This window comes from Balaenoptera acutorostrata, chromosome 5, assembly GCF_949987535.1.
Source record: "Balaenoptera acutorostrata chromosome 5, mBalAcu1.1, whole genome shotgun sequence".
NCBI lineage: Eukaryota > Metazoa > Chordata > Mammalia > Artiodactyla > Balaenopteridae > Balaenoptera > Balaenoptera acutorostrata.
Window position 1 is genome coordinate 8,677,508 of NC_080068.1, and position 12,109 is coordinate 8,689,616.

At 43.0% G+C, this 12,109-nt stretch overlaps 1 protein-coding gene across 1 annotated transcript in view; it reads right to left on the bottom strand.

The window, feature by feature from the left end:
- Window positions 1–5,756: 5,756 nt before the first annotated feature.
- SPARCL1 (SPARC like 1) overlaps window positions 5,757–12,109 on the bottom strand; it is a 45,625-nt gene continuing 39,272 nt past the window's right edge. Inside the window, exons 5-10 of the mRNA XM_057547149.1 lie at window positions 11,983–12,055; window positions 10,841–10,959; window positions 10,489–10,609; window positions 9,112–9,248; window positions 6,800–6,948; window positions 5,757–5,961 (exon numbers count right to left, since the gene is read on the bottom strand). Coding sequence (XP_057403132.1) covers window positions 5,757–5,961; window positions 6,800–6,948; window positions 9,112–9,248; window positions 10,489–10,609; window positions 10,841–10,959; window positions 11,983–12,055 — 804 coding nt within the window. The remainder of the gene's footprint in view (window positions 5,962–6,799; window positions 6,949–9,111; window positions 9,249–10,488; window positions 10,610–10,840; window positions 10,960–11,982; window positions 12,056–12,109) is intronic.

A 12,109-nucleotide genomic window follows, 5' to 3' on the forward strand; every position in this document is an offset into this window, starting at 1 on the left:
CTGGGGGATATAAGACCACTCCTTAGCATTGTGGCCCACCCTTACTCAATAATTCTTGAACAGATACCTAAAGCAGATTAATCTGAAGCATACTACCCTGTCTGGGACACCAAGTAGTTTTCCTGCCCAATGTAAGTTTTCCTCTTGCCCCAAGAGACGGAAAGATTACAGACTTTTGCTGTATTTCTTGTGAGCACTGGCTTCACTTGTAAAGTAGGGATAATAGTCTCCTTACTTATAAATTTACTCATATTTGCACTCATACTTTTTGTCTTCTTTTTTTTTATAATTTATTTGTCATTTTTCCCTTGTTGCTTTTAATAATTTTTCTTTGTCTTTAATTTTTGTCAGTTCAATTGCTATGTGTCTTGGCATGTTTCTCCTTGGATTTATCCTATATGGGACTCTCTGCACTTCCTGGACTTGGGTGGCTATTTCCTTTCCCCTGTTAGGGAATTTTTCAACTATAATCTCTTCAAATATTTTCTCGGGTCCTCTCTCTCTCTCTCTCTCTCTCTCTCTCTCTCTCTCTCTCGTCTCCTTCTGGGACCCCTATAATGCGAATGTTGGTGTGTTTAATGTTGTCCCAGAGGTCTCTTAGGCTGTCTTCATTTCTTTTTGTTCTTTTTTCTTTATTCTGTTCCATGGCAGTGAATTCCACCATTCTGTCTTCCACATCACTTATCCGTTGTTCTGCCTCAGTTATTCTGCTATTGATTCATTCTAGTGTATTTTTCATTTCAGTTATTGTATTGTTCATCTCTGTTTGTTTGTTCTTTAATTTTTCTAGGTGTTTGTTCTTTAATTCTTCTAGGTCTTTGTTAAACATTTCTTTCATCTTCTCGATCTTTGCCTCCATTCTTTTTCCGAGGTCCTGGATCATCTTCACTATCATTATTCTGAATTCTTTTCCTGGAAGGTTGCCTATCTCCACTTCATTCAGTTGTTTTTCTAGGGTTTTATCTTGTTCATTCATCTGGTACATAGTCCTCTGACTTTTCCTTTTGTCTGTCTTTCTGTGAATGTGGTTTTTGTTCCACAGGCTGCAGGATTGTAGTTCTTCTTGCTTCTGCTGTCTGCCCTCTGGTGGATGAGGCTATCTAAGAGGCTTGTGAAAACTTCCTGATGGGAGGGACTGGTGGTGGGTAGAGCTGACTGTTGCCCTGGTGGACAGAGCTCAGAAAAACTTTAATCCGCTTGTCTGCTGATGGGTGGGGCTGGGTTCCCTCCCTGCTGGTTGTTTGGCCTGAGGTGACCCAGCACTGGAGCCTACAGGCCCTTTGGTGGGGCTAATAGTGGACTCCGGGAGGGCTCACGCCAAGGAGTACTTCCCAGAATTTCTGCTGCCAGTGTCCTTGTTCCCACAGTGAGCCACAGCCACCCCCCGCCTGTGCAGGAGACCTTCCAACACTAGCAGGTAGGTCTGGTTCAGTCTCCTGTGGGGTCACTGCTCCTTCCCTCCTGGGTCCTGATGCACACACTACTTTGTGTGTGCCCTCCAAGAGTGGAGTCCCTGTTTCCCCCAGTCCTGTCGAAGTCCTGCAATCAAGTCTTGCTAGCCTTCAAAGTCTGATTCTCTAGGAATTCCTCCTCCCGTTGCCGGACCTCCAGGTTGGGAAGCCTGACATGGGGCTCAGAACCTTCGCTCCAGGGGGTGGACTTTTGTGGTATAACTGTTCTCCAATTTGAGTCACCCACCCAGCAGTTATGAGATTTGATTTTATCATGATTGTGCCCCTGCTACTGTCTCATTGCGGCTTCTCCTTTGTCTGTGGATGTGGGGTATCTTTTCTGGTGAGTTCCAGTGTCTTCCTGTCGATGGCTGTCCAGCAGTTAGTTGTGATTCCAGTGGTCTTGCATGAGGGAGTGAGCGCACGTCCTTCTGTTCCGCCACCTTGCTGTCTTCTTTCTGTTCAGTTGAGAGGTGTCCCTCCTGTTGACTTGGAGGCTAATCCTCTGCCTGTGCTCAGGATCTCTTCCGATCTCAGAATTCTCCCCTATTTTCCTCTTTTTTTCTTATATCCTCAATCTTTCCTTTTTTTTTTTTTTACCAGGCCCTTCCCATTAATGTTTAAATATGCTGCATATCCAGCCTTGAGAACAGTGCCTGGTACTATGTAGACCACTAGTAAAGACTTGTTGAAGAAATGAGTGCATGAGTAAATGATAAGAGCTCAAGCCTCTTTTATTCTCAAAAATGCTTCCCTCAACTCTATATCCCTCTCTAGCTCATTCCTGCCTTCACACCTTCACTCTTTAGCCTTTCTTATCTCCTCTTCTTTCTCATGTGTCTGGCTTCCATCTCTACCATTCCACAAAAGCTGCTCTTCCAAGGCCATCCAGGGTATCCTTATTTCTACATCCAATGAATATTCTGTCTTTTACCTTACTTGACATCTCAGCAGCATTTAGCACTGTGATCTCTTCTTCCTCTTTGAAACACCTCCTTAGATATGGCACTATCCTCTTTTCTTTTTCCTTTCAGGAGACTTTTCATTCTGCCTCATGTACTCCTTCTTCCTCCTGTATCCATCATCTAGATGTTCCTTGGTATTCAACCCAAAACCCTTTTCCATGAAACTCAACACATTTTCCTAAGAGAATTAATTTCCTTCCCTGGTATCAATTATTTTCTGTATGCTCACAATCCCCACATATGTCTTTCAGTTCCTAAATTCCATCTTGAAAAGCAGACCCATATATTCAACTATCTTTTTTTTTCATTTTTATTTTCTTGGCAGTGCTGCACAGCATGTGGGCTCTTAGCTCCCTGACCAGGGATCGAACCCCCGCCCCTTGCATTGGAAGTGCAGAGTCTTAACCACTGGACCACCAGGGAAGTCCCTCAACTATCAAGTGTACGTTGTCACCCAACGACTTCAAAATTTAATGTGTCCCAAATGGAATTTATCTTTTCCCCCCAAACCTGCTTCCGTTCTTGTGTTTTCTGTCTCAGTGGAAGGTACCTCTCCTTACCCTGCCTGGCCTGTGCCAGGAACCGAGGCATTGTACTTCTCTTCCTCTCAACCTAACTGCCTGCTTCCCGCCTCCACATATTTCCTATGAAACATTGTCTTATTATTTCTGCATACTGTACATCTTGAATATGTTTATATTCTCAACTATATCTTGAATATGTTGATATGTTAAAATATATTTGAATATGTTTACTTTTCTTTTTCCCTACTATAACCGCCCTAATTCAGGTTCTCATCAACTTTTGCCTGGATTCACCACAACAGTTCTCTGGCTTATCCACAATGTAACCAAAAGAATCTTCCTTAAGTACAAATCCAGTGAAATCACTCCCTTGTTAAAAACCCTTTGGGCATCCTCCAGTACGGTGGGGATAGTGTCTTTAACTGGCTTAGTAGGACCTGCGTGATGTGACTCGTTTCCCCTGTTCGTCTAGCTTGGAAGGTTTTCCTAAAGATTAATGTGGATATATGTTAGTCCACAGTATGTCATAGGCACTAAGTAAATAAGACTCCTTCACCTCGTAATTGAATCCCATTTTTACACACAAGGAAAATGAGACTTGCCGAGGATAAGTGGCATGCCCTAATTCGCATAGCTAGTTAATAACAGAGCTGGAATATTTGAGCACATCTAGTTCAGAGCAAAGGAGGTTAAAATTCAGGACAACACTGGCTACAATTTATCTTGTCCTGTGGATTTCTCCATCCTGCGGGAATAAATTTGTATGCTTACAAATAGACTTTTTTTTTTTTCTTTCCCTAGCTGAATCCTAAAGCAGTAACTTGTTTACATGTCCTGACTGAATATTTAATATCTGCTTTATTGGCTTATTGTGTGATAATTCTTTCCCTTCTTCAAAATGTAATCATAACCAAACCACAGTGAACAAACAAGAACATTAGGAGCTTTGCGAGTCACAGAAGTTTAAGCCCTTCCTGCTTCTCCCAGACAACCACCCAGCACAGGGCCTGCGTAGGCCCATATGCTGAAGAGCTGCCAGAAATTTCGAAAGGAACAGTGAAGTGCAACTGGTTTCCTTAAATGGCCTCTCTCTAAATTTGCCTTTGGATCACTCCTTTAAAATCACGTGCCATCCAAAAGGGCATACATAAATATGTCCTGTCCCAGCTAAGTTTTTTTCTTGATAATGGTGGAGGGGAGGGGTCGGGGCAGCTGTCCTTGGGTACATTTTATCTTGTCAACATGGGAATTGGAAAAAAACATTGTTAGCCAGTTTTAGGGCTGTATATGAATTTGTAAGTACTGTGCTTATAGAATAGGTGTTAGGAAGGAAATTGGCATTATTTGCATGAGACTGGGTCTTAATTGCCTGTTAATCTCCTATTGATGTTAATAGGGTGTAAACAGTATGTGGTCTCCAGTCTCCACTCTGACCCCCAATGATCCCCATCTCCTGTGGTCTCCCCCCACATTGTAGCAGGGTTAGACTGTGTGACAAACAGAATATGGCAGAAATATGTCACTTCTGAGATTAGTCCTACAGGGAACTGCGGCTTCTGTCTTGGACTCTCTCTCTCTCTTTCTGTCTCTGTCTCTGATCACTTGCTCTGGAGGGAACCAGATACCATGTTATGAGCAGCACTGTGCAAAGGGCCACATGGTGAGGAACTGAAGCCTCCTACCAACAGCCATGTAGGTGAGCTCAGAGCAGATCCTAAAGCAGATCCATACAGGTAAGGTCCTCCCGGATTCCTGACCCTCAGAAACTGTGAGAGAGATTTTAAGCTTCTAATCTTTAGGGTAATTTGTTGTGCAGAAATAGACACCTAACACACAGAACGAGGTGCTTACAAAAATATTCATTCTTTGCTCATTGCAGTTGTACTTATTTCACAGAATAACATTGTAGAGGAAAAGGACCTTTTCTGCTTATCTATTTATCAACAAATAACTAAATCCTCATATTCCAACTCTTTCTTTCCAATTTCAAGCCATCATACATATGCATAAAGAATATTTTTAGAGTGAAGTTCACACAAGTTACCTCTTTTGGGGAAACTCTGACCTTTGATGAACTTACTTTTCTTTATTTCTTGGCTGCATAGTCATCCTACATATACGTATGTCGTGAACACATGGGTAAAACCTCTGCTTTAGAGATTTGATGTTCACTGTTGATTTACATTCTGTGAGCATTTTTTTTGTTTTTTTGTGTTTTTTTGTGAGTAGTTTTGATTGCTCATTTTTTGAACATCTTTCATATCTCGATTATTAAAAACAGGCTTGCTCATAAAAATCAACTGTAACTTAGGAAAAGAAAAGGAAGTACATTAAGACATAACCTAGCAAAACAAATGTCTAAATTTAAATTCCTCCGCTGCAGGGGGAATTCCTTTTGGATTAAAGGAATAACACCTGGGCACAACTGGTGAAAATCTTTAGTGTGTTGGTAATAAATTCTAAGATTCTTCTGGCATCTCCCATTTTCAGAATCAAGCTTGCTGTTTTACTCTTCACATATGATTTGTTAAAGTTTGGCCCAATACTCAGGTTAAGGAAGGATATAAAGTCCCTCCTTCCTTCCGTAGAAAGGTAGCCTTTGGAGATTTGGCTCAGCTCTCTGGATTCACATCACTTTCTTAGGCTTAGCCAATTTCTGAGACCTCAGTGCAGTTACCGCTTAAATGTTCACCCTTGCTACACTTTGAAACAGAGATCATAAAGGGGGTAAGAAATAACCTTGCAGTCTGCCCCCTTGTGGTCTCTAGGTTTCAGTTTGAACACACAGCACGACCTGTCTATGAGGGCTGCAGGGCTTAGGGCTTATCTGGAGAAGAGGACACCCCTCTCCCTGGGCTGATGATGAATTTACCTTCTTTAATTTCAAAGCAGTGACCCCACTCCTCCAGGGTGATGTGCTTATCCTTGTTGGGGTCACACTCTTCAAAGAAGCGCGTTATGCAGTGTTCCAAGGGCACCAGAGATGCCCGCAAAGGGGCGAGCTCAGAGTGGGTCAAGACTCTGCAATGAGATAAATGGCAGCCAATTAACTGGGTAACTAACTTGTGTATGAAGAGCTAACTCTTAGCATCACCAAGGGCATTTTTCTTCCACAAGGTTGCTGAGGACGGCAAATAAGTAGTGCATTCATGAAGAGCTACAAATGAAATACACTATTTGTGGGTAAGACAGACAGCTTTTGGGATGTCAGTTCATAAGGTTTCCTTCTTCCCTAGGAACTATCCTCCCTCCACCCTAAATTTATAGGGGTGCATCCCAACAATCATGTTTATACAACCTGGCTCTTACCACCGGCCATACCGGATCATTCCAGACGTAGGTGCTTAATCCAACTGGGGCCAATCAGGTTAGCTTCAGAATTTAGGATCAAGAATGAGAAAGAGAGGAAAGAGCCTCTCGGGAGGCTGGACCCTAACATGTAAACTTGGGAGCTTGTGGAATTGTGGCCATATTCTGTTATTTTCAAAGCAGCTCTTTTCTTTTTTTCTTAAATTTTTTGAATGTGGACCATTTTTAAAGTCTTTATTGAATTTGTTACAATATTGCTTCTGTTGTATGTTTTGGTTTTTTGGCCGCGAGGCATGTGGGATCTTAGCTCCCCGACCAGGGATCAAACCCACACCCCCTGCATTGGAAGGCGAAATCTTAACCACTGGACGGCCAGGGAAGTCCCTCAAAGCAGCTTTGTGTTTAGACTCATAACCGTATTTGCTTGACATTTCTGTGCTCTAAAATGGCACTGGGAAGTTTCCTAAATCTGTTTAGAATTCTTGGGTATAGATAACTGCACATTATATCAGGGAGGTGACCTAGTAATGGGAAGGTGGAAAGTTTTTACCTGTCCCTAGGATGTTGGTCCAGTTCACTAAACTGCCAATGCACAGGGTACACATACATGTGGTAGTTTTTCTTAAAGTCTCTTAAGAGAAGGTCAATTGAGTGGTCCCCAGCCAGTAGTCTCTTTTCATCCAGGTAAATTTTCTTGACCTGAGATTAGGAAGGGAGATGATCATTAGAGAATCAGACAAGTGTAACGGAATTATCACTTGCTAAACTTTACTTGAAGAGTGATCCTAACATGACAGAGGAAAACAAACCCAGAACGTTATTTGAGAACAAATTACATGCCTTCTAATCAACACTACAGCTTTCTGCATAGAATAACAGCTAACATTAAAAAAACCCTGGGTTTTCAGAAGAAATTTAAGTCTTTTTTGGATCTTTTAACCAAGTGATGTTCCTCCCATTTCTTAAAACCATGAAAAGGTTTTAATGAAAAGGGCTGAACTGACGTAGACAAAATTGTTCATTTGTTAGTGGAAAGTTCTGTTCTTCCCCACTGGCATACTCCATTCTTTTTTTTTTTTTTAAGATTCATTATTAATTAATTAAACTTATTTTTGGCTGCATCGGGTCTTAGTTGAGGCACGTGGGCTCTTCGTTGTGGTACACAGGCTTCTCTCTAGTGGTGGCGTGGGCTCTGCAGCTGTGGCGTGCCAGTTCCAGGGCACTTGGGCTCTGTAGTTTGCAGCCCTCAGGCTCTAGTTGAGGCGTGTGAGCTCAATAGTTGTGGTGCGCAGGCTTAGTTGCCCCGCGGCATGTGGGATCTTAGTCTCCTGACCAGGGATCGAACCCGCGTCCCCGGCACTGGAAGGCGGACTCTTTACCCCTGGACCACCGGGGAAGTCCTGGCGTACTCCGTTCTTAATCCTTTATGCATTTCCATCCAGTGCCTGCTGCAGCTCAGGTTAGCCCTGGCGTGATGCTGCTTGGCACCCCCATTGAAATGTCCCTGTTTTGTATCTAACGCTCTCAAGGCTGTCTGTGGCAATGTGTTGTTAAAGAGAGAGGATAGAAATTATTTAGGGGCAATGCGTATAAAGCTACCAGCTTGTGACGTTACCTATTAGTGCACTGAGTAATTGGAAGCAATCAGAACAGAACTTCTACTTGTTCTCACGTACACATCTACCAATTTCCCTCCTCGTCACCATGCATGGAATTCCTTCGTTCCTCATCTACTAAGCCCAGCCACTCACTGGTGCTTAGAAGCTCACCCCTTCTCATCTACTCAAGAATGCTCTGTGGCAGGTGGGCACCCTTCCTTCTTTACTGGATTATTTCCAGAAGCATACAAACACCCTCTACCACCTTCCGCTGGTAGATAGGACCCTTGAACTCGCATTCCTCTCCACCTGCCACCCATTTCACTTTTCCCCTTTACAGCAAAACGTCTTCTATACTTGCTGCTTTTACATCATTCCTCCTATTCTCTTTTGAACCCTATCCATACGGGCTTTTCTCTTGCAAAAACAGTGCCTGTCAAGGTCAGCTGTGACTGCCATGTGCCAAATCAGGGGCCAACTCTCAGTCCTCATCTCAACAACCTGTAAACAGCATTTGACACAGTTAATGCACACCCTCCTACATGTTTTATTTTTTTCTTTATAGCATGTTTCATCCCACCTGACATAACATATTTGCACAAATGTTCATTTGCATATATTTATACATTTGCATGTATGTTCATATTTGCATACCTGTGTATATAACTATATATCGTCTCTTTGCCTAGCATGTAAGCTCATGAAGGCAGAGATTTTTGTTTGGTCCCTTGCTGTATTTCCAGCATGTAAATCACTTCCAGGTACCTGGTATACACTCAATAACTATCTGATGAATGAATTTTCCCTGGGAGCTTCTAGGATTAATCTGCACTTTTTAATCTTAATATATTACTGACATTGTTATTAATGGATTTCCCTTGTATCATAAATCTATGTCTGGCCTATAAAGGCAAAAAACACGTTTAGATTTAAATGATATGCCTGGGCCTGAACATATAAACGCTGAACTGAGGTTCACTTTGCTCAACAGAGTTTGCTCGAGGGATGAGTTCCAGAGCTCTTGCTCAGGCCCCTGCCCTGCGTGTAGGAATCGGGTGGTTTGGCTGTGTCCCAAACTTTGAGGCGTGAACATGACCACTACTATTCTGTTACTCCATGGGTGTTGACCAGGAGTGGCTGCTGATAAGCAGAGGAAGGGCTGATATACCCCTCCCCCGCCCCCCTCCCCCGCCCCCATCCCCTGACGCTTTTTCCCTCAAGCCCTGTACACAGACGCTTAGGTAGCTGGCCGTGGATAACTTACTTTATTTCTCTGCTTCTCATTTAGATACCCAGCGTGCTCAGGGTTAGGTTCATAAAGCTGCATGAGGATATTCTTGAGCCAGTCTCTCATCCTTAGAGGAAACTGGGTCACTTCAAAGTCCGTACAAACAGGAATAGCTGTTCCAGGCAGAAAGTAAATTGATTTTAATTTTGGGGTCTTACTCCGGTCCCAAGGAAAGTCCTCATAACAGGACGCTTAACAACTTCCGGTGACTGACAGCGTCCTCACTGCCCCTCCGTCACAACAGTGGTCCTTAACCCTGGCGTCGTAACAGAATTGCCAGGAGTGTTTTAAAAACATACCAGATGCCAGCTTCCATTCAAAGAAATCCTGATTTGATTGATCTGGGGGTGGAACCTGGGCATCAGGATGTTTTAAAAAGCTCCAGAAGTAATTGTGAGGTGCAGCCAGGGCTGAGAACCACTGCTCTAGAACCAGAGAGTTGGAATAACCTCGTATAGTTACTTGAATTTTTTATTTCCTTGTGGTGAGAACTTTCAGGATCTACTCTCTTAGCAACTTTCAAATACACCACACAGCAGCGTTGACTGCTATGCTGTACATCACATCAACGTTTACTTCTCCATCCTGCTACGTGTCCCCCGTAAGTTGGCAGGAGAGCTCTGCTCCTCTGTCTCCCTGGGGCTCAGGATGGGGGCAACACCGCCATCTCAGCATCATAACACGAGGTGAAGAGGGCATGGAGAGCCATACACCAGCTCTGAAATGCTCTGTCCAGAACTCCCATGGATGATTTTTGCTCAGATTTCACTGGGCGAAGCAACTCATATGGCTGCATCTAACATCAAGCGGGCTGAGAAACTGAATCCTCTCATGTGTCTGGAAATACAGGACACCGCTAATGTGGAGAATCACTTAGCGACCAGGAGATCCAAACACAATTGAGAGCATCCTGGGGAAGGAAGACAATTTCAAAAAATTCTGGAAGACCACGCTGTCATTAAAACTTCTTGGCAAAGGCTTAGCTTGGGAAGAGGACAACTAATTTAACAAAATTCCAGTGATTCATCTCAGTTATTAAGCGGATAACATTATCATAGTGGTTCTGAACCCTGGCTGCACATTAGAATTGTCTCGGTTACTTTAAAAACAAGTGAAAAAACAACACCAAGGTTCCAACCCAGTCCAATTAAATCAGAATCTCTTACAGTTAAAGCCTGGGCATTATTCTTCTAATTTTTGAAAAAGTCTTCCCAGTTATTTTAATATGCAGCCTGGATCCAGAACTACATTAACTTTTTGTTGTTGTCGTCTGCATATATATGAGTACATATATATCTGTATATAATTCAGATTCACCCAAAACCCTTTCAGCAGTGGTGGTTGGACTCTTACATTTGCAGGCTCCAAAATAATCCAGCTGCAGTTGGTGACCCTTTTTGGTCCCCTCCAGTCTGCACTTAGTAGCAAAGAGATGGCAGGAGCTGGCATAGGTCTGATTGTCAGTGCCACAAACCTAGGAAAGACAAGTAGGAGAAAAACCTCAAGCTTGGGAATGTTCATTGGGAAAACACTCTGCTTAAAGTCTGTCTAATGAACTGCTGTTTCTATTGACTGTTGTTTAAATATTAGATGATAACCTGGGCATTTACTTTTTTCTTTAACAGAAGATTTCAACTGCAAATTACTTTCATTCAAATCACTAACTGTTTGATGTCCCTTAAAGACCATTTTGTAGAATCCTTACTTGGTCAAGGAGTTTCGTAGGAGGACAAGTCACTGGATCTTGGCAAACACAGTGGGGTTTTCCCTGTTGATCAGCCTTGCAGACGTGTCCTCTTTTACACTGGAAGCTCATGCAAGAATCTGACAGAAAAGTTTGGACAGGAAACATGGACAAAGCTAAACTGAGTGCGTAAACTCAAATTCATCCAAACAGTTCCATTTTCACGAATAAGAGAAAATTTGGGAAAACATTAGAAGCCTTTTTAATGGATGCGTTAATTTTCAGGTGGGACCCTCTGTCTCCAGACTATTTTGCATAATAGTCTAGATTTCTCTGCAGTTTGGATTGGGGATTTGAAAAGAACAAACAACTCTTCTTGACCTGCCTGCAATGGTCATAGTCTGACGTCTACAGAGCAGTGCTGCGCAAGTTGGTCAAAAGTTAAATAAAACCACGAGAACTTTATGGTTGAAATTCAAAATTTTGTGATTGGGGTATGTGATTGAGAATTAGGTCTTGGGTTTCCCTGATGGCGCAGTGGTTGAGAGTCTGCCTGCCAATGCAGGGGACACGGGTTTGAGCCCTGGTCTGGGAAGATCCCACATGCCGCGGAGCAACTAGGCCCGTGAGCCACAGTTACTGAGCCTGCGCGTCTGGAGCCTGTGCTCCGCAACAAGAGAGGCCGCAATAGTGAGAGGCCCGCGCACCGCGATGAAGAGTGGCCCCCGCTTGCCACAACTGGAGAAAGCCCTCACACAGAAACGAAGACCCAACACAGCCATAAATAAATAAATAAAATTAAAAAAAAAAAGAATTAGGTCTTTATTAAATATGGGATCTCAATTCTAAGTTATGGATTTGAGTGTAAATAAGGTAGAATCAATTTTTCTTCTTTGAAGCAAAAGGACTTAGAGAAAAAGAATTCTAGCTTTTGCGGTAATATTGCAACCGGATTTCCAGTTTGTAAACACAGTTACCATAGTTGTAGATCAAATGTGCACACGAGAATGTCAACAATTTATAGGAGCATTTCCTTGGGGAGGAGTGGGGAGAGGAAAAATTCTGTGCAGTAGTCACAAATGAAGGCGTGGGGATAGCCCAGCATAGCCCATTCCATCTCTCTCCTCATATAGTCACAGACTGCTTGCTTAGCCCGTACTCACCGACACCATGCACCCTTGTGTTGCCTTCAGTTGAACTGTCATCTTCATTTGGTGAGCTTTCTGCTTTCTCGGCCTTTATAATAACAAGAGCAGAAGCTGAAGTCTATTTTACGGAAAGCCTTTACAT